Source organism: Halichoeres trimaculatus, unplaced genomic scaffold, assembly GCF_033239565.1.
Source record: "Halichoeres trimaculatus isolate MK-OKI-2021-1 unplaced genomic scaffold, fHalTri1.1 fHalTri1_scaffold_22, whole genome shotgun sequence".
NCBI lineage: Eukaryota > Metazoa > Chordata > Actinopteri > Labriformes > Labridae > Halichoeres > Halichoeres trimaculatus.
This window is the reverse complement of record NW_027437200.1, coordinates 15,815,036-15,838,724: the sequence shown is the minus strand read 5'-3', so window position 1 is coordinate 15,838,724 and position 23,689 is coordinate 15,815,036. Positions and strand designations below refer to the sequence as shown.

At 39.6% G+C, this 23,689-nt stretch overlaps 1 protein-coding gene across 1 annotated transcript in view; it reads left to right on the top strand.

The window, feature by feature from the left end:
• Nucleotides 1-23,689, top strand: part of LOC141784569 (glucosidase 2 subunit beta-like) — a 185,557-nt gene that overhangs the window by 19,468 nt on the left and 142,400 nt on the right. Inside the window, exons 7-8 of the mRNA XM_074662419.1 lie at nt 2,636-2,702; nt 9,926-10,004. Coding sequence (XP_074518520.1) covers nt 2,636-2,702; nt 9,926-10,004 — 146 coding nt within the window. The remainder of the gene's footprint in view (nt 1-2,635; nt 2,703-9,925; nt 10,005-23,689) is intronic.

Here is a 23,689-nt window from a genome sequence, read left to right as displayed (position 1 = left end):
ATATCTCATATCATATCAAATCAAATATATCACATATGTCATATCATGTCATACAGCATATCATATAATATCAAATCAGGTCATATCATATATCATATCATACCATACATCATTTTCTGTCATGTAATATCATATCATGTCATGTCATGTATTGTCATGTCATGTCATGTCATTAAGATCAGAGTATATATATCATATGTCATATCAAATCATATAATTTCATTTTATATTATATCATATTATATCATATTATATCACATTTAATCATATCATATCATATCATATCATATCATATCATATCATATCATATCATATCATATCATATCATATCATATCATATCAAATCAAATCATATATATCAAATATATCATACAAAATCATATCATATCATGTCATGCCATGTGATGTCATGTCATGTCTTATCATGTTATGTCATTAAACATATATCATCTATCATATATCATTTTTCATATCATATCATAAATGAAAAAATGTCATATCATAGTATATCATATCATATCATATCATAAAACTTATATGATATATCATATTATATGTCATATATATCATATTTATCATACCAAATATCATATCATGTCATACAGACTCAATATTATTGCCATACTTTTTCAGACCTCAAAAAGAGAGATACGAAGAAAGACAAGCAAACCCAAACCTTACTCCTACTAACTCTTTTTTTTTCTCTCCTGGTAGCAGAAACTAATGCAGCTGTCACAAGGTTAGAGCTTTGTGAAGAATGCTAAGAATAAGGCAACGATGATCTCAACCCTGATGAACTTCTACGCAGGTTTAAATTTGTATTATCAGTGTTTTTTATTATACTGCATTGGTGACGCAGAATCTGAATCACTGATGCTGTAAATCCACACCATTTGCTGCACCCTTTAGGGTTAAAACATCTATTTGTAGATTTTGTATTAAGATTTCCATTTTCTCCACTTCTCTGTTAAATAAAAGTTCAATGCCACACCTGCAGCATTTTGATACATTTCCATCTCAAAGCATTTCTCCTCCTTCAGAACGGGGCAATTTCCTTCCTGGAGATATTGCTGAGGAGCGTCTAAAAAGAGAGCAGAATGTGTGTTTTGTTAGCCTTGGAGTGCAGAGCCTACAATAACAAAGGAAAGCTCCGTGTGGATAACATACTCTGTAGTTCTGCAGCCTCCTGCTGATATGTTCCATTTTCTCTGTTCTCTTTGTGCCTCGCTTATTTTACGAGTGTGCCGCGCTATCGCCAGGGCAACATGGGCGGATGAGTGATGGTGTCCATTAGTAAACCTAGCCCCCCTGTATGTGCCATCGGCCTAAAGAGCCACTGTTTTCAGCCTCCTCTTTCTCTCTATTTACTTGTTTTCCACATTCTTCTCCACTCTTCCTTTTACCTTTTACCACCCCCCTCTCTGCTCCTTCTCTCCATCTTTCCTCCTCCCCTCCATCCATCCTCCTTATGGTTGTTTTTCATAGCTACAGCTCTGCAGCAGAGGGGAGGGATGAGACCATTTCTCTTCCTCTGCTGTGCGCTCATTTTTTCTTCTTCTTCTACTTTTTTTTTCTCTTTTTGCAAGACCAAGCGACTTGAGGATGTGTTGAGAATGTCAAGCACCAGGCTGGGAATAGAGCGCAGTTCAAACAGAAGAATAGGCCACTAATATGACAGATGCTGTGTGTAGAGCAGAGGAATATTAGCAAAATCGTGTTTTTCCCCTTGGTTGAGCAGAGGCGGCGTCGGGGACGAGGGATCTGGCTTCTCCATAAACATGTTGTGTAAATTTTTGCATCCGGTTTAACTTCAATCTCAAACAGCATGCTGCTTTTGTAAATAAAGATTTAGGGTTCATTCCAGAAAGGCGTTTTTTTTTTTTTTTTTTAACCAAGCAACACAAGCACTTTACTGTACACTGGCGGAAAAAAATGCTAATTTCACAATTAGCTTTTCTGTAATTAGCACGGGATGGTAATTGCAGCAGAAGTGCAATTAGCATTATGTAAAGTGCTTTTCCCCAGACTTAGGGGCCAATCAGTTTGCCCCTTTAGATTCCTCGTTCTGCTGATGATGTGGGAGACGCTTAAGAGAACTTCCTCTCCCTCCCACTTCCAATTCACAAAAACGAATCAGCCGGGGTCACATGCTCGCTCCTAAAAAGGGGTGCAGGGGAAGTTTTTCACCCTTTTCATCTGAATGGAGAAGAGGGAAATCGCTGTCATAGCAGCCGCTGCAGCACAAAGCCTCCTGATTGCATTCTGGACTCTGACATGCTGTTTTTTTTTCTTTTCCTACAGGGAAACCAAATGTTCTCGCGCAGCGTGACTGACTCATTGCCTGATTGCCCAGCCCCAGCCCCCCACCCCTCCTTATACCCCGTGTTTTTAAATCCCGCTCCAGCTCAGTCCTCTTCCCTCCATCCCTGCCTCTCAGTTTGCCTTCAGATGGATTCCTGTTTATAGCTGTGATTGGTGATTAAAGAGCAAATCCGCACAGCTTTGTGATTATAAAAATATTACCTCTTTGGAAGCATGACTCATTGTGCCCAAAATATGTGGAGCTGGAACATTGTTTTCTAAAGAATTACCTGGTAAGGTTACCGTGTTCACCTGAAAATGTTTTCTCTTTCAGGTCTGAGGCGTCAGAACAGCACAGCGAGCAGCACTTTCAGGTTACTGGACAGCAATAAAGATGGCAGGTAACTAAAATGCTGAGACACATTTAAACGACTTGACAATCTGTGAAACTCCTCCAAAATGCAAAAACCCTGACATCTCAGCTTTGTATGCACTGCACAAAGCAGACAAAATGTAAATCTAACAGCTCTGACAAAGATTTTTCCACATTGGAAATCCACAAAGATGCCACCTCTGACATTTCCATCGAGTCTCTTCTTCAGGATTTGACTCTTCCCAGAGTGAAAAGGCTTCTGTCACAGCACTCAGATTGCTATGAAATCCAATACTAAAGAAATTCTTAAAGCACATTTGCCTCCAGTTTGGGCTTCTTTCTCCTCCTTCTGTGCAGATTTGAAAAAAAATAAAAAAATAAGAGTCCCTGAGTGGGCATGAAAGATGGGGAGTGTGCAGAGAAAAAAAAGGAGCAAGGTTGAAGTCTTCGAATCTTGCTTTGTATTTCATCCGTACCTTTTTATGTCCTTGAACATTTCGCTTCTCCAACTTTAACCACCGGATGATAAGAGGGAGCAAGGTTAGGTGGAATCACAAAGGAAGTGCGCTTTGTGGGCTGCAAATTTAGACCCTGTTGCAACAACAAAATTAAAGTTAACTCAAAAGAAAGCTTGCGTAATGATCATTCACTCACGTCAATTAATGATTCATTCTTTAGAGCTTTTTCAAATGTGAATTCATTCAGCTGTTGCTGGCTGTTTGCAGTGAACAAAATTAACAACAAAAGTATAAAAACTTGTAGCTTCTGGACAGAGCATTGGTGGATTTGTGTCAAAAATCCCAAAATTGATTGAATCAGTGATGACCTTGTGGTAACTCTTTTGGAAGTATCAGGGGAAAACCATTTGGTTCAAACCAAGTAAGATCAAAGGGTAAGCCAGGTCTGTTGAGCACAAAGCCAAAGTTTTCATTTCATCTTTACACCTCATCATGCATTGAGTTTAAAGGCATGCTTAGCTGAAGCTGCTTTTAATTGGCTGTAGAATTCTGTTTTCCCATTGGTTCATGTTCGATGATGCTCTATGGAAGCATTCCTGAGAATTGCTAAACTGCAGCATCATGTTTTTAATAATAACTAGAAAAGCACTAAGGTAACGCAGACCTCCACTGAGCATATTGTGATTGTGACGCAACACTTTAGTCCTACTTTAATGTTATACTCCCTTTCAGCAGACTGTCTGCTACAATTTGGTGTTAGTTGCAGGTTTGTGCAATAATTTGTTTCCTGACAGTGTTGAAAATTATGATGACCCAGTGCATATTTCATATTCCGGGTCTTAGTATCCAGAATATTGGCAGGATCTGGATCGATCTTTTACATCAGTCATAAATTATGGTGACCTTGTCTTGTATTGTTTTGCAAAGCAATCTGACCATTTATGGTGGAGTTATTTACACACATGGGAAAAAAACTGCCCTATCTCACAATGATAAAGAATCCTTAAAAAAAGTCCTGTATCTAGATGGTGATCTAGAAAGATAAATCTGCCAATGGAAGAAGAGAAAAGTTACTTGTATTAAGACATTATTCTAGTTTTAAGCACATTTTCTAGAAAATTTTTCTTATTCCATTGGCAGATTTTTTTCTTCAGACCTCATTTTTGTCTTTAAATAATTTGTAACTTCTGGACTAACCAGTTGAATTTGGCTCATATCAAGTATAAAAACACAATTTTACTTAAAGTGAGACAAAAACACTTGATAAGATTTTTTTTTTTTGCAGTGCAGTACTTCCAAGTTGTAAATAAATTTTCAAATGTTTCCATGTACCCCCTGCAATGCGTGCACCCCTGGTTGGGAATCACTGTTCTAAAAAGACTTTGGTCTATGTGCTGCAAAGGCATTTGTGTTGAACACATTAAAATACTGAGAAACAGAATTTAGAAATGATACCAATATCGATTATATGTAGTCAAGGAGGCCGATAACTGATATTTGAAGCAGATATTAATTTGCAATATGTGAAAATATTGGTGTCAAGATTTTGAACAATACAAACTCCAACACTTAACTGCATTCAAATACCTCTAAGCATGGGTTTATTAAACAGCTCCCAGGCTCAGCAGCACGTTTTAAAAAGTTCAGATTAAAAATCAGGCCGATGCCGATATGCCTCAAAATGCCAAATATTGGCCCTGATAATCAGTGTGATTAATAGTCGGTCTATCACTACAAGTGACCAATTTTGGTGCTGATAATCTCATTTCAAGCATGGATTATGAACAGGCAACTATGTAAAATTTATATTTTTTCCGTACTTTCTACTTGTGCATCTTCTTGCTGATGTGTGTCTCTCTGCTCTGCTCTCTGTCACAGCCGCAACACTTTAACTCTTCACTTTTAGGTGTATTTAGTATCTGATAAATTCACACAAAAGGTTAATTTCTACTCTGACAGAGAACAGAAAGGAAACAGTCTTTACACTGGATATCAAAACGTACACTGTGAGTGTTCAGGTGACTGTGGAGCCTAAAGACTTAGCGCTCCTTCTGCTCCATGAAACCCATCATCTCAAACTGTGGCTTCAGACTCCATTGAGCCAGCTTACTCAGAGAAACCTGACAGTGTTGAGGCTGCTTTGTGGCACACACCTCCTCTTCCTTGAGATAATTTCTGCAAATGCAGCAACGTGTAACAAAAACAACCTAAATAACAACCAGAATTAAAATAATGACTCATACATTTGCGCTCACCTCTTATGTTGCTCACCCTATAAAATAAATGGATCTTTCTTGAGTGCCTAATTCCCATCAATATGTATTATGTTCTACAGTCATTAGTTCCAGCCTGACTTCTGATGCATTGAAGTCTCATCAGTCTGAGCTGAGTGCACACGTCTCATTCCCCCAAAAACTCCTACACTTATTTGTTCTCCAGCGAACTCCAAAAAGTAATCCATTGCCTTATTTGCATTGTTTAATCTCCAACTCTCGACAGACTCGCTTGTCGCCCCCTCCTCTACACCCTTACAATCTCCCAGCCTCCCTGTCAGCCACCCAGGCTTTCTAACTTGCTGTAGTGAGCAGTGTTTAACCTCGGAAAATGGCATCCTCTTTTTGCTTTCAAGACTTAAATTTGCTTGTGCCTTGCAAAAAAAATAGTCCCACTAATATCCGATGAGACTCCCCCCTCTTATGCGTTTCCTCCACTGCTGTCCTCAACCTTCCCACACCATGTCTGGGAAAAAAAAAATCAATACTGCTTAAGCTAACTGGGCATATTCTCCCGGAAAGGAAGCAGGGCCGGGCATAGCAAACTGAAAGCGCTATAAAACATATGGCCGCATCGAGGACGAAGTGCTTGTGTAGCGGTTTTCTGGGGAGCGCTATGTGCCCACTTATGCATTCCTGCGTCTGGATGTGTACCATTATTCAGCCCTTCTGCCCTCCCTCCAATCCCTCCCAAGCCCTGACTCCATCCATCCTCTCCATCCCAAGCGGCGTCTGCGCTTAAACAAACACATTACTAAGCTGAAATATCTGCAAGTGCCGCTTCTTTCCACACAGCCATTGTTTTTCAGCGCCGTCAGTCAATGGGATTCTCGGGGCAGGACGTGTATTGATGCCCATTTGAATAAAGCAAGGTGCAGGCTTTTGTATATGTATGCTACATCACCATTTCTTCTCAGCGGCTCTGCGGTGCACACGCCCAAGTGTCAGACTTGATTTAGCCGCCGTTCTGATAAATGCAAAGTCCAAAGTCACCGGCATACCTGATGCTTGCACATTGCTAAGCAATTTGCTGACTTTGAAGCAGATTAGCATGCACATTGCAGACTCTTTATCTTGTACAAAAAAGCTCTTGGCTTTGTCCCTAATGACACTTTGCAAAACACTACCCCGTTCTTAATCCACTCCATTGGAATTGCTAATTATCTTTAATGCAGATTCACAGATAATTGTTCGCCCGTTTATGCGGCGAAGTAATCTCATTTTCGTGTCCATTCAGCCACCAATAATTGCTTCATGACAGAGATGGCAACCACTATTTTTCACCCAGGAAGTTTTGAATCCACTCTGGGAAACACAGAGGAATGTGTCAGGGAGCTAACATGCTCCTGATTAGCATCATAGTTGTATTATAATGCAAATATTAACTCTGGGAATTAGCGATGTTCCTCTGATTCGCAGGAAATTCAGCCACATTCATTGAAGTGGAGTAAAGCTAGCAAAGTTTTACTCCCAAAGTTTCCTCCTTTCAGTTGGATCTGCAGGGGAAAAAAGTCCCTCGTTCATTGGTCATTAAGGTAGCTCCTGGACTTCCTCGCCAATATTTCATCCCGAACCTTCCCAAGCGCCACACACACACACAAGTGCGACCTAGTGTGCCAGCTGGCAGGCAGTTGGCAGCCCAGTGCAGGATTAACTGGTACCAGTATGCCGGTCTATAAATAGAGTCTACCAACTGCTTCAGGAAATGAACCATGATGGAGCCTCCCAAAGGCCCCCGAACAGGTTGTGCTTTTTATCCGATCCTCTCTGTCAGGATTATGAGCGTGTGTATGTGTGCGAGCGAGTTCCCGAACATTTATTACTGTCTCTTTCAGTCAAATCACCGGCAGGTGTGTGTTCTGAGGCACCTGCTTTTATGCTGCCACAGTCTATATGCATAAAAACGCCCTCCGTGATTGGGGCCGGAGCCAGTTTTCTCTCCAGATCTGCTTCTCCGCAGCCTCACAAAAAGGAAAGAGCCATTGTTTTTCTCCTGCACTTACCTCGAGCATTGATCCTCTGCAGTGGAACAAGCCATCCGCTTTGTATGTTTGCCTGCTCTTCTGCTTTTGATGGACTCCCGGGATTGATCCAGGGCCGTGCAGTCATTATCTCAGCCCAGTAATGTTAGTTTAGGTTGGAGCCTGTAGAAGAAAGACACCAGCAGGGAAGAATGGTTGAAGAAAAGGATATAAGTGTTCCTGGATACCAGATTGCGCTTGTGTGTGTGTGGTTTTGATTGTGCTTTGTTGTGTGTGCCACTCATTGTGCTGCGTGCCACTTGGAGTGAGATGGACTGAACGGACAGGAAATAGGAGCCAGTGAAATGTCACCCAAAAGACTGAGCTCCAAAACTTTGCCTGTAGCAGTGGAAACATCATAAAAGTTTGTTTGCACTTTAATACAGTGAAGTGCTGTTTCTCTCTGTTATCTCCAGAGGAAAACACATGAACCACCTGTTTCAGTGATAACTCAGGTAAATCCAAACAGCTTGTGCACCCTAATCCATGTTTGTGAAGCCAAAAGCCGGTGCTTTGGGTTCTGAAGTACAATATTTATTATATTTTCTCTACAGTGAATGTTTCTCTTGCACCCTGGATAAACGCTCTCTGAACAGGCTGTTGGATTCAGATCACGCTTTCCACCACATGGTACGACATCATGGGAGTTCTCCCTTTTTGTAATTTCGACTACTTAATAAAAACTTATATGCCTTATAATGAAAACAAGTAAACAACCAAGCTGCAACCACTTGCGTTTGGAGAAATTAAGCTACTGCAGGAGTGCTAAATAACTGCAGTACCTGAAGTGTCCACTTGAGGCTGGGACCAGGAATCTCCATTAACAACCATGTTAATGTGTCAGTTTCAACAGCAGGCTTAAGTATCTTTACTTGGGGCTGCTAACCCCAAGTAAAGATACTTGGCCTGCTCTATCCACCCTCCTTTCCTCTGTCATTAAAAGCCACAACCCCCCCCCCCCCCCCCCCCCCCCAAAAAAAAAATAAAAAATAAAAACTTTCAAAAAATATAGATCTTTACTTAAACACACTTTGCCAAAGGTGAAATGTTATAATATGTTCCAAAGATGTGTCCACATTGCTCTGCCATTCTCCTCCCAAACACACAAGGGCAGTGTGATCTATACTTTAATCAGATTGCCTCTTTCTGGTCTCACTACATTTTCCAGCTTGCTTTTGGACAGGGATTTTGAGCATTTTAGCATAAATTGAAGCTGAGACATGTTGCTGTTTATTATACAGCAGCTATAACAAGGACAGAGAGGAGATGTCCTTGGAGATTAAATGTATGGTCGCTGTGTTCAGAAACTTTTCAGGCCCTTCTAGCAACTCTTTTTACTAAAAAGCAGCTAGCTTCACCTAGAGTTTGGGTACACTGACGTAAAAGTACATATTAAATGGGCTGTGAGGAGTTTCAAAGTGATCTTGAAAAATACCTTAATTTAATCCACACATTAAAATGAGATTATAAGCGCCAATGTTGCTGGTTACAGTTTATTTTAAAATGCTACTTCCCAGCTTCCAGTTCAGGTCGACCAGGACCGGACTGGTTTACAGCACGTCTAGATCTCTATGACAACACCACGCCGGGTGACGAAGTTTAGTAGAGAGAAGAGATAAAACACAGAGATCTGTGATTAATTTTGTGGTGATGTTGGAAACAAGAGCCTAACTGTCAGACAGAAAAAGGAGAGAAGAGCAGAAGAAAGCTAAACAGGAGTGTGATGCAGCCTGAGCTAAAGGCTAATTAGCCTTAAGGTAACAAGGATTCACTAACGTTATGCATTACAGACATGTCTAAGAGCACTGGACTGCCAGCTGCGCTAAACATAAACAGTTACTAAAAACTGACAGTGTTTACTTGTTGTCACGTTAGCCTGCAGATACGTCGGAGCACTGGGCTGCCGATGTTGCTACATATAGCCTGCTACATATATATTGTTGTGCTAAAACCACTAGGCCATTAACTTATTTATATTACAAATTGAAATGATTAGAGTTCTAAAAAAACACAAAAAATAAAAAAAAACTTGGTGGCGTTGTTCTCAAAATATGGGGGAAAAAAATCATTAAAATTGAATTAGGTGTCATAGAGTGATGTTTGTCCTGAAGATGATAACAGGAAAAGCACCATGTTTCATGTTTGTATGCATGAGACAAACAAATGAGGTGTGGAGCAAAAATATAGTTCTATTTAAAAATAGTGGTTCATTTATTTTAAGTGATTATTTTGAAAAAACAACACTGGAATCTATACCTTAATTATTGATCTCCTGCTGGTGCTGAGTCATGATGCCATTACCGGTGCATGGCAGGTAGATTATTATTGTGATGATGAGGTCACTGAATAACCAAAAACGGAAACTCTCCAAAAAGAGAGTGAATGAGTTTGAGAAGTCAATGAAAGATTCATGTGTTTGGATCTGACTTTGCTTGGAAGTTATTTGTATTCATTAAAATTCATTAAACCTAACCTTTTTTGTTTGTTTGTTTTAAACAGTATCACTGTGGATGAAGTCCAGGCTAAAGTGTCACTCGTCCACGATGAAGAGCGGGTTCTCTCTGAGGATGAGGCAATGGTAAGTTGCCTTTTTTGTACAGTTTTTACTACAACGCCTTGAGTTACAACTAAGTGTGCTGCAGCCAAGAGTTCAAGTTGCTATAATTCAGTAGAGTTTTTCTCACGGCTTGAATTCACGTCCTATTAGTCTTTGAAGTATTTTGTCTCTCTGACTGAAACAAAGTACTGTGCAGCAAGGCCCCATAACAAACAGTATTTTATCCAAAGCAAGTGTTACACAGGATGGAGGAGATTATACCTTAAAGCAGGAGGGTGGTGTTGGTGCAATATGTCTTTGTCACCAATACAGCTTCTAAAATAATGAAATATGCACTGGGTCATCATCATTTTCAACACTGTCAGGTAACAAATTGTCGTACAAACCTGCAACTAACGTTAAATTGTAGCAGACAGTCTGCTGAAAGGGAGTATAACATTAAAGTAGGACTAAAGTGTTGGTGACAATCACGATATGCTTGGTGGAGGTCTGCGCTCTTGGAGTGCTTTTGTAGTTAGTTTCTGTTTTGAAAAATTGAGTTTGGTGACAAACGGAAGAAAAAAATCACTCAAATCAACTGTATGTTGAACCAGGCACCAAAACTTGAACACTAAAAGGATTTTTTCTTGGCTTATGCCGCCAGACTCAAGTGGACATTGAAGGAAACTCAGTTTATCTAATTCCACAGTAGCTTCCCTTATGAACACCAGAGGTTACTGTTTGGTGAACCCCAAATAGTTTTTATTCAACATAAGTTCCCTTCTCTGACAAATATAGACAATTATAAACATGTACGCTAATTATAGATCAAGAATGTTGGGGTTGTCAATGAGGTTACAAAGGGGGCACATGCCTTTCCCCAGCTATTCCTTTTGACGCTTTTCCATAGAATAGAACCTTCCTGCGGTAGCTTCCAAAAGTTGATTTCATCAACGAGGAAGTAAAAGGAGATATTTGAGCACAGTGAATTTTCATTCCATGCCCTACATCTTCAGTGGGAGATTCACAAGTTCAGGCTTTGATATGTTGTAAGGCAGTCATCCGTTCAGTTCAGTCTTGTACTGTTGTCGGAAATGGTGAAATGAATAATTGAGATCAAAAAGTACTTATTTTACAGCGTAAGCGTTATATTTCACAAGTTATTTTTCTGTCTTTATTTAGACAGGACAGGACAGTTGATATGAAACAGAGTGAGAGTGGGGAGTGACGTGGTAGCTCTGCTAAAACATTGCTAGCAGTATTAGTATTTGTATAGAATAGAATAGAATAGAATAGAAAATACTTTATTTATCCCCGAGGGGAAATTCAGGAGTCACCGCAGCATTTAAGAAAACAAAAGTAAGAAAGAGTATAGAAAGTGCAAAAAGGTCCATAATAAATTAGATGACGACATCCCGTCCACCACTCTCCAGCCCAGCCAGTCTCCACCTCCACAGGGTCCAGGACTGAGCCTCCCCAGCAGTCTGTTCAGTCTCTGTCTCCTGGATCCTGTCTGCTCACAGCAGGCGAAGCTCCTCCTATGTGGGGCTGGCGTCCGATGTCAGCTCTATCAGCCACGTCCGTGAACAGCATGATGCCGCTGGGTTAGCACTGCTAGCTCGTCCATCCCCCTGGGTTAGATCCCACGATCCCAACAACGATGGATGGAAGGACAGGTCCACGAATAGAATAGAATAGACTTTATTTATCCCATAGGGGAAATTTAGGAGGATTTACAGCAGCAACACAAGAAAACAAAAGTAAGAAAGTGTATAGAAAGTGCAAAAAGGCCCGTAACAAAATAGATGATGACAGCTTGTCCATCGTTGTCCAGTCCAGTCCAAGTGAAGCTCTTCCAATGTGGTGTTGGTGTCCAGTGTTAGCTCCGTTAGCCATGTCTGTGAATAGCATGATGCTACTCTGCCTGCTGGTATTCTCTCTGTTGCTGGGTTAGCATGGCTAGCTTGTCCATCTTATTGGAGATAGATCTTACATTCCCAATAACGATAGATCAAAGGACAGGTCAATGTTGTCACTTCTTAGCCCACACCTGAGAACCAGCACGTCGTCCTCACCTCCTTCTCCTCACCTTGTGGGGAATCATCAGGCCTTGCACCAGTTAGCATTGACATGCTACAGGCTGCTAACAGCTGATTTCACATGTAAAGAATCCAGCCATGGTTACACGTAAGATCTCCAGACAAACACAAGAGAAAAAGTAGTAAAAAAATAGTGCTCTTTCGGACAGCACCAAGTGGCCACTCTGGAGACAGCAGTTTTTGGCATTATAATGTTGGTCTTATATTTCAGTCTGAAAAGTGGCAGTTTCTTTTCTTTCGACGCTTGTTGTTGTGTTTATAATGAATTGAAATTACAGCACTTGAAAATACTCAGAAGAAACCTTCATCAAGTCTTGTTTTCAGGCTTGTTTTGCAGCTTTTCCAAAGAAGCTGATCCACTTTATTATCCACCTTGCTGTGTCTTTGTTTTTTGTTTTGCATCTTTCTGGGTTTGACTGTCAGCCAGGGTCCACTGTGCTTTTCACTCGTACCACAGGGTCTCCTCCACATTCATTTGGATTCTGAACAGTATGAGCACAGTTTCCCTGAGCAGTGATTTTCGCTCCAGCTGCACGGCTGCGAGAATACGTCTGTCTGTTTCACTTTAAACTTGTTGAGCCTCCCTCTCAACGGGCAGCAGGTATCAAAATCTCTGGCTGTAAACAAAATAGTAAGGGCTGAGCTCCTTCCTTCTTTAAATTGGTAATTGGTATGCGCAATCTCAGGTACTGGAAGAAGAAGTCTGCTGGGTACTTCTGCTGCAGGGCAGGAGAAGTTCAGCTTCTGAGAGGGTTGTCACATTGCTGAAAATCTGTTTATAGAGACATCCAGGTTTTGGATGAATAAGGAAGGTGTTACTTATGGTTAAAGTAGAAATGTTCTCCCTCTGTGTAAGGGTTATACTGATATACATTCTGCATTTTTTACTTCCTTTGCAGCTTCAAAGCGTTAAAAAGAAACATGTTAAGATTTTTCATACCTACACTCAGCAAAATAAAAGCCTCCTGTTCAGGAAAATCTGCACTCTTGTTTTTTTCCTGCTGGCTAACAGGGAGGCGTTCCTGATGATTGTAACTGCATTCTAGGAGAAAGGAATACTTTGAATATGCATGAATATGAAAATGTGCACTTAACTGCAACCACAACAAACGGTGATCAAGCTGGGCAAATTAAACAGGGTGCCTTTGTCAGTACTTAACAAGCAATTTGCATTAGAACTGACAAGCAGCCCTCTGTTGGCACCTTAATCAAGGTCCAAGGGCAGCAACAGTTGCTCCCTTTGAGAAGTTAATTCTTCTGTGCGCTGGGAGGGATTAAAAAGCTGTTTTTTTAAACTCCCAACTTCAAATTCTTGGCCATTGTGTCCTTGGTATTTTGACAGTGGAAACTTGTTTTCTGTTGACCTACACAGTGTACTTCACAGAGTGGATTGCACAACAGGGTTGGGTATCATTTTGATTTTATAGATTCCAGTTCTGATCCCAGATCTACTTGTTGACTCAAGTTCTTATCGCAAGATGAGTCAGATTCCATGTTTTTTCGAGAGTGAACACTAGGGGTTTTTACCTGCACTCTTTGCTACTGGATTTGTTGCCTCCGATGCACTTGCTTTGTTTTTGCTGCATTACCAGTCTATAGGGTATGAAAGTCTACATTTGAAAATAACTTGTGTACATTCTGAAGCATTGTTTTGATGATAAACATTTAAACATTTCATAGTTTAAATAAATAGTAACTTCAGTAATTCCATATACTCATTTTTTGACTTTTACCCAAAACATTACCAGTTTTATCCCACAGTAGGGCATGCAGGTAACTATTTCACACTGGTATCGGTTGATACCAAAGCCCAGGCATCAGTACTGTATTGGAACCAGAAAGAACCAGAGGTGGTGGGAAGCTCTATAAACTTGTATTTTACTGGATAGTGCAATAGTACCAAAAAGGAAACAGCGTTTAATTTGTATTTCTGTCTCAGTCAGTTTGGAAAGTTTAAGCACTTTGTTGGGTGTTGTCGCTCTTGGAGCAACAAACACCACCACACCAAGTCATAGGAACATACACATTCAAATTTCACTTTACTTTTTCTGAGTACTTCATGTGGAGTTGGATTTTTTTTTTTGTTTTGATGATTTAATTCTTAAAAAAAAAAAAACTCACACATTTCAAAACTTGCCAAATTCAGGTACATGCTGCATGCTTAATACCTTTGAATTGATAAAAACTAAATGTTAATAATTTAATTTTTTACCATCAAAAACAAAGGTTTGTAAAAAAAAAACAAAACCAACACTTTTTAGTTTTGCAACTTTGTTGATGCACAGGTCATGTGATATAATGTTACACCTATACAGAAGGCTCTGGTTAATACTTGTTTAAAAAACTTAAAGTAAACTGCAAAGTTTCCTGCTGGAATTCTTACTAAGGTTTAATCCTGCAAAGTGTTTGTCAGACTTTCAGGAACTAAAATTGTCGCGTATTATCAAATCCATGCATTTTCAAAAACAGAGGTAGTTATTTATACTTGAGCCCAGTGCACAGTGGAGTTTCTTTTTCTTTATCAATACTTAATAACAACCATCTGCTGATGACAGATGTCTTGCGTGGGGATTGCTGTCTCTTTAGCCACTACTACTAAACTTGTTTATTTTTGCAGCTAATGCTAGCTGCAGCTACCGCAGTAAACAAACTCAAAGAATCCCTGCACCACAACCTTTGGAAAGTTGCAATCGTGTAACCATCAACTTCTTCTCATCTTAACCCCCCATCTACTGAGCTTAATAAGATTTTTTTTTATATATACATATCAACCGGACCAAATAGGTATAGTGACATATATTTTGTGCATTCTTATTTCTTCTATATATGTGGACAAAAGGAAAAAGTCTTTTTCCCTGATTTCTTTTTCGTCTCAGGGTTGGGACCATATTTTTTTCCTGTATCTTTTTGCACACTTATTCAATTTGTGTCATATCAGCACCTTTTTATTACTTCCCTCTTCTTTTTCCTTCCCTCTTAAGAGGCTTTGGCCACCACAGAAAATTCAGTTTCCACTTCAGCGGCCCAGATAATTCAAGAACAGAGAGGATTTTCAGGAGAACAATTTGATGATCAAAGGAGGCACTCCACGCGAGAGAGGAGAAGGGGATATTCTGACGCGTCTTCCCCTCAGTATTCAATCACGGTGTTAAGGCACTACACTCTGTAGATCGCACTGTTAATGCAGATTCAAGTTCGCTCACATTTGGGAGGTAATCACTGAGATCCAGGAAGAATTTTGTGTCATTGTCAAAAATAACAGCACCATTCTTTTTGATTTGCCCCCTTTTTCTGTCCGTCAAACACAGCTGGAACCTTAGTAGATATAATTTCAATACCCGGGCTGAAACATTTGGAATAAATCTTACAAAGAGAAGGCTGTTCGTCTGATACATTCTCAGGTTTGCTGATCTGTGACCAAGCTAGGACTGTAGCTTTGTGCTGGTGAACAGAGCTGCAGGAAATTGCCTTCTCTCAAAGAAACAGGCATTTGTGCAGAGGTGAATTTCACTTATCCATCTACTACCCACCCACCCACCCACCTCCCCTTGAAGCCCCCGTTACTCAGTCTACCAGAAACTGAAAGAGATTGAATATATAATGTTTTTTTTTCCCAAAAGAAATCCTCAGATTTAAAAGATGAAAAAGTCCACCTTTGTTGCTCAAGCACTTCTTGGAGGTGATGAGAAGAGAGCAAAGATGGAGGGGTTTCACCTCTTTTTTTAAGCGTGGAGATGACAAAAACACAACCCTGGAACATGAAAGGTTAGGGATTCCCCATAAAAGCTTTCTGGAAATCTTTCGTGTTTCACAGTTTAATGGTTGTGGCAGTACCTCAGGGATTACCATATACAGTAATAGAGCTGTCACCAGCTGGTAACAGGGCAGAAATGAAGACGCTGTATTTGGGAGGTGCTGATGCATGGACAAAGAGGGAAAACAGAATCACAAAGATTTCATAAGAGTGACCATTATGGTATCAATAACTGCCTCAAAGGAGTAACTCATGTAAAGTATGAAACCAGCAGACCAGATAGTGCATTTGTAAAATGGTACCAAAAAGGAAACAACTTTAAATTTGTATTTCTGTCTCAGTCGGTTCTGAAAGTTTAAGCAATTTAAACAAAAAAGTTTGGTGCAAATCAGCCTCTGAAGGATTAAGCTCTTTGTTGGGAGTTGTCTCTTTTTGAGCTTCAAACCACATCAAGTCATAGGAACATACACTTTATAATTATACTCTACTTTTTCTGAGCACTTCATGTGAAGTTTTGTTTTTTTGTTTGTTTGATGATTTAAATCTTAAAAAAAGAAAAACCCCTCACATTTCAAAATTTGCCAAATTCAGGTACTCGTTGCATGCTTATACCTTTGAATTAATAAAAACTGAATGTTAATACTTTCAGGTTTACTGTCAAAAACAAAGGTTTGTAAAAACAAAACAAAAAACCAAAACATACAAAAACAAAACAAAAATAAAAAATAAAAAAAAAAGCCAAGAAGGAATTATTTTTGGTTAACAACAAAATGTGTTTAGCTTTGAGGATTTTCAAATCTAAAAAAAAAAAAATTATAATAAATAAAAAAATTTAAAAAAAAAGAAAAAAAAAAAAAAAAAAAAAACAACCTCTGCTGCACAAGCATACATTTGTCAGGAAAGCTACTAATAGTTTTTTTTTTTTATTAAAGTAAAAAAATTAAAGCTAACCCAAATAAATAAAAAATAATTAAAAAATAAATAAATAGATACATTCTTTAAATCTGTATTTCTATCATTCTATTTATTCCAATTTTCCTTCTTCATGTAAGGTACAAAAAAACGACAAAGGGGCTTTGTTGTTTTTCACAGTTTTTATTGAAACATTATTGTTTTATACATGTTTTTTGTAAAATTGTTTAAAAAAAAAAAAAAAGACAGTATTTAAAAAAAAATTACTGGTCGGCAATTAAAAAAAATAGTTTGGTGCAAATCAGCTTAGAAAGAACAAACTGAACTTAAACTAAAAAACTGACTTGTACCTTGACTTGTTTAGTTTAACCCATGTTCCTTCTACTAACAAAAGGAGGTGCAGTTGATGACAAATGCTGCAGCCAATCAGCAGGGGAAGCTCTGAATATTTACTTATTTAATAAACAGTCTGAGCAAATCATCCGTCAGAGGAACTTGAGATCAAAGTTGATTTTGGCGATCCCCATGTGGATCAAGTGGTCCCCCTCTTGCCACGTTGCTAACTTTATTCTACACATGTTGTGTTTTTAAACAAAATATTCTCAACCTGGCCTCTCATAACAGTAAATGTATCACTTGTCAAAAAGTTTTCTTTTGGAAAAATGTTCAAAGAGTGTTCTGGTAACGTTGTTTGACACCTACCCCCCTGTAATGGTCTAAAGCATTAAAAAAAGAAGCTATATAGAAATAGTCGCTTTTTCCTGAAAAGTTCTGGTTTGGTTTTCTAGGTCACATGGAAACATCAGTGTTTGTTCAAATATGTTTCAGAGCTAGCTAAAAACATCTTCACTGGAGCTTTAAATCAGATTTCACATATTTTAATTATACAATGGCTTAAAATTACCACAGGTAATTCTCAATAGTTTGCTTTGATGTCATTAAGATGCTCAAAACCAATCTAAAGAGGTTTAATAGGTAAAATAAGACCCAAGGTAAAAGTTAAGCCCTTAAAAATGATTGCACTTTTCAACAGTAAAAACCTCTCCTCCTCTGTTTATCCATTCCCAACATTACTCTGCTCAGTGACAGATTGACAGCATCCCACAGCGCCCCCAAAAAACACCTGCAAAGCGAGCCGGTCTGACGTGACTTCACCTTTTCTCTCTCTTGGCAACAACATCGAGCTCTCTTGATGTTCACAACATCCTCTGATACACACTCTCAAAAACAAACACCCGGCGCCTCACGCTGCCCTCCCAATCCTCATCTCCACCAACCAAGGTCAGCCGCTCGGCCCGGCTCTTCACACCATCTGTTTGGGCTGGTTGACATTTGGCCTCAGCCAACACTGAAATCTCACTTCAGAGGGGGGGAGCCGGGTATTTGCATTTTGTTTTTGTATGTTTTTTTAGGAGGGCAGATCTTGTCTGTTTTCTTTCTCATTGGCTAGAATTTAGAGGTTGTTTGAGGTAGAAGATAAAAGTAAAGACAAAGATTGAGAAGTGGATTTCTTATCATTGTTTGGGCTTTTGAAGTATTAAGTCTTCTCATGGCACATATAAAGTGCCTATTACATCAAAAGCACAAACACATCTGTTATTGTTGCACATTTTCAATCTCAAAAATCTAGTTTTTAATTCAAATCTATGCCACATGAATAGAAAAAGAAGGCGTCAGTCTTCACATTGCTTCAAGATGTCCCACCAGCCACCAGAAGGGGGCAGCAGGCCTCTTAATTTCAGCGTGAGCTAATGGAAAAAAATGGAAAGTCACATTCACAGGTCATTTAATCTCTTTGTTTTGTCATGGGCTGGGCCTCCGGTGCTGCCTCCCTGCCTTGCTTTCTCTCCTCTGTCTCTCTTGAAAAAGAGGAGAGAGAAAAAGATCCCTCCTGTTCAGAAAATGAACAATTCTCCATCTGCCTCCAAGAATTTCCTTTTTCATGCATTTGGATGGAGCTCGCAGTGATTCTAGGATTTAATGTGTGTGTTCTAAGAAGAGTTTGTCTCTTGATGGGACTTTGAGAGCAGTTCTTTTCCCCTCCCATCTGTACTTTACTTTATGAAATGCCTTTTTTTAGAGCAGTGCATCCTTTTGCGTCACCGAGAGTAACTTAGAAGTAGGAAATCTGCAAACCTAAGCTGTACTTAGGGTACTGGTTATCCTGAGCTGACTGTATGCATGTAGGCCATGGTGTTGCTTTACAGTGTAGGCACAGGCGTGCTGCGTTTGCATGTAGATTATAGCGTAGTTAAGGTATTACACTGTATGATCTGGGATGGTGGAGTGAGGTACGTGCAGGAAAGCGGAGTCACGGTAGTAAACACTGGCAGCCATATTCGGGTTTTGCATCTCATTTCCTGTATTCCAACAAGATTATAGTCTTGTGCTAAAAGCCTTCTGGGTATCTGAGGCTCACGGGGCTGATGGAAAAAAGTGGGTTGGGGGCCCCCCTCCCCTCAGCACCATTCATCACCTCCCCATCACAAGCGTAATGTTTTTGCTTCCCAGCTGGAGTGCTTTCAAGTTATATAATGTGAAATGACAGGCTGGAGTGATCTGCAGTTTGTAGAGAAAACTGACCTGCTAAAAAAAAACCCTGTAACGTGTCATGTTCTTTTTGAGATAAGACGACAGAGAGGAGAGACAGAGCAGGGGCACGTCTTCTGGAAGTGTAAAGAATTCTTTATTTTGTTTGTAGCTGTGCACCTCACACTCCTCGATCTCTTGCCCTCTTTTTCCTCCGCACCTCTCGTCTCCTGCACACTCTTTTTGTTATGTAACTGTTTTGATTGGATGCATTGGATGCAGGGTCACGAGGGGTATGTGGGTAATAGAACCAGTGGGGGGTCAGAGGAAAGAGAGGTAAGGAGCAAAGTGAAGAGGCATCATTTTCTGCTGCTCCTACAATCTCTGGCGCAGTAGTCTCAAACCAAGAGATGTCAGTGAATCTGTTATCTGCCTGTCTTAGTTTTACAGTGACAGTTTGTTGCCTATTTTTCAGAAACATTGAAACACTATTCTAAAAATAGAAAATGATGTAAATGGTGACAGCGTGAAAGGCCAACATGTGACATATAATGATGTGATACCACACAATGTAACATGTTACAAAAAGACACGATACAGTGTGATATTTTCAGGTTCAACACAACATAAAAAGATGCGATACCACATAACGCATAAGAATGTGGCACAATACGATGTAACCCTATAATATAGGGTAACATCGTATTGTGGTATCTCATATAGGGCCTATATGATGTGACAGGATACGATGTGACACATTTCGCTGTGACACATTAAAATGTGACACGTAAAAAATGTGACACGGTACAATGTGACATAATAAGATGTGACACGTTTCGATGTGACACATTGGAATCATGATTCAATGTGACACGATACAATGTGACACGATACAATGTGACACGATACAATGTGACAGGATTCAATGTGACAAGATTCAATGTGACACGTTTCGATGTGACACGATACAATGTGACACAGTACAATGTGACATAATAAGATGTGACACGTTACAATGTGACACGTTTCGATGTGACACGTTTCGATGTGACACGATACAATGTGACACGCTACAATGTGACAAGATTCAATGTGACATGTTTTGATGTGACACGATAAGATGAGACAGGTTTTGATGTGACACGTTAAAATGTGACACGGTACAATGTGACACGGTACAATGTGACACGGTACAATGTGACACGGAACAATGTGACACGGAACAATGTGACACAGTACAATGTGACACGGTACAATGTGACATAATAAGATGAGACAGGTTTCGATGTGACAGGATAAGATGAGACAGGTTTCGATTTGACACGTTAAAATGTGGCATGTTACAATGTGACACGTTACAATGGGACACAATAAGATGTGACGTTTCGATGCGACATGCTATGATGTGAAGCAAAATGATGTGACACGATACGATGTGGCACGATACGATGTGACACGATACGATGTGACACGATACGATGTGACACGATACGATGGGACAAGTTTCGATGTTCCCTGATACGATGTGACACAATACGATGTAACGCAGTACAATGTGAAACAATAAGCTGTGGCACTTTTAGATGTGACACAACATGATTTGACACGATAAGATGTGATGTTGTGATGTGACATGTTAATATATGTCACATTTTGGTGCGACACGATTCGATATGACACGTTTCAATGTTCCACAGTAAGATGTGACACAATACGATGTGACACGATATGATGTTCTTGTTTTGATGTGAAACAATACAATTGGACACCATTCAATGTGACATAATACGATGTGACACGGTACGATGTGACACATTACGATTTTTCATAGTAAGAATTGACGTAATAAGATGTGACATGATATGAGTTGACACACTACAATGTGACACATTTGGATGTGACACTATGTGATGTGACATGATACGATGTGATACGTGGCACATAAAAATAAGGGTGTGGTCACACTGGCCTTCAAAACCATGCCAAACTCAAACATGATTGCCACCTTTGGCGCCGTTCCTCTGCTGGAAAGTATGGCCAACAGTCACACTACTCCAATATGAACCAGACTTCACGCAGATATCACACACCCCTGACCTGCCACATCATTGTGAAGCACACCTGTCTGAAGCATGCCAAAGAGGAAAAGTGAACTGAGCTAAAGCACGGTACACTTGTGGTCCTACTGGCCAAAGAAACTGGGCTGTAGGGTTGAAGCCTGCTGAAGCACGGCACGTTTTTCCAGTGTGACCGTGTCCTTAGTTACACTGGACTATAGTTTGCTTTTATCAAAAACGAGAACTATTCACATTTAACTTTGATAAGTAAGCATTTGTATATTAGGAGGTTTGAATATTTTTCCTATTTTATTTATATTTTGGCCACAATTCTCCAGTCACCCACCTCCTCCACAGGGTCCAGGACTGAGCTGGACTTCTTCCCCAGTTTGTTCAGTCTCACTCTCCTGTATCCTGTCTGCTCACAGCAGCTGAAATCCTTCCAATGTGTTGTTTGTGTCCAGTGTTAGCTCAGTGTTAGCCATGTCTGTGGATAGCATGATGCTACTCTACCCTCCAGTATTCCCTCTGTTGCTTCTCTATATGACTATACTGTTAGGAGCTTCAAAGGGTAACAATGTTGTGCCATTACATACAGATACGGTGAACAAAAAACAATTCAGTCTGAAATAGAATTAACAATATGATGTGAAACTCCTTTGACTCAAGTGCTGCCTACACAGTCGAATAAGAAAGCAAAAACAGTTGAATGCACAACAATCCTCACCAACGTCTTACCAGAACCACAAACAAATTCATCTTGGACCTTTTTCCTCACACCTTTTTTCGTCCAACTATCTAAAAATCTCTCAATAACAATAATAAAAAAAGATCAGAAAAAACACAGCATGCGTTGCATCAAAACAATCCTTTGCCCGACTGGAGAAAGTTGAATCCCTCAGCTGTGTTTGCACCACATTGACTCCATTGATGCAAATTCTCCCTTCACAAGACGGGCTGACAAACCAGCCTAAAAGCAAGCTCAAGGCAACAATTTGTATTCTTATCAGCTTTAACCACTTGACAAATACTATTGATGTTGCACCCGTGTAACTGCCGCTCCCAAGAACAAGGTACACACTATGCAATGAGCAGCGTCCACAGTGAATAGACATCCGTTTCCTCTGGGACAATCTATGCGAGTGCCTCCCAGGCAAATGCATCGATCACTGATCTTATGCTGCATCACAGGAACAAAAGGATGTCTTAACTGTTTGAGCAGTCTCCAAATACCCCCAAACATGCCAGGGATATTGTAGAGGGATACTTAAAACAGAAAAATAATTACCAACACATTTATTCATGAATTTTATCAACAAATAGGAAAAAAATAAACAAGGAATGATAAGCCTTGAGGTAATAGCATAAACAATCAGCTTTGTTTGCATGTATTTCTCCTCACAGTGAAGTCAGAGTGGGTAATACACACCTGTAGTTACTTTTGATAACAACAAATGCAAATTTATTCTGCCACATATATTAGTTGAACATCCATATCGCAAGAAACACAACAACAGATCAACCGTGCAACAAAACGAGCAAATAACGTGATGAGTGAAGACAGATAAAGAAATCAATCACAGCAGTTGGTTACAATACTCAGAAGTTGGATGCATGCAGCATTGTACTAAAAACAGTTTGTTGCCTTTATGTGTTGTTACGTTTTGATGACAATGACAAATGAGATGCCAAAAATTCTATTCACTTGTTTTTCACTGTCATCCATTTTCCCCCTCATGTTGCAGAGCAGAAAAAAGGAGTTGCTTGTGCAGTAGCAGCAACTTACTACAGCTCTGACAAAGCTGTGAACTGTAAAGCTGGATTACAAGCTGCCTTGTTCCCTCTGACTCCCGCATAGGTTGAAAAGCAATTTTGATGCAGTCAAAAAAAAAAAAGAAAAGAAAATGCAGCAATGCACAATTCAAAAAGTGGCGATTACAAAATGCAGACACATATTTTAAATTACAAATGCTACAGATGTGGTGTAAATGGATGGATTTGAGCAGTAATTTAAAAGCCCTTTGAAGGTCCAAGAGCACTTATGCAAGCACTAATTGATTCACCATTCACTTTATCAAATACATTTCTTTAAGAAGATGCTAAGAAAATTATTGAACGTTTCTCCTACCAAACTCTAATAACTGATAGTACAATTTGAAAAGTCTTTCATTCGTGGTCCATTTTGCAAAAGTAGGCTTAATACTATAAAGATGCTATGAGGAGGATCTGTTTTAATTCGACTACCTTGCCACCCTCCAGCCTGGAGTCTCATACACACTGTTGTAAATTACTAAGCATTTGTTTTGGAATTAAATGGACAACTTTTTACTGGATACAACACGCAGAGGTAAGGTATTTATCAGTACAATTACGTAG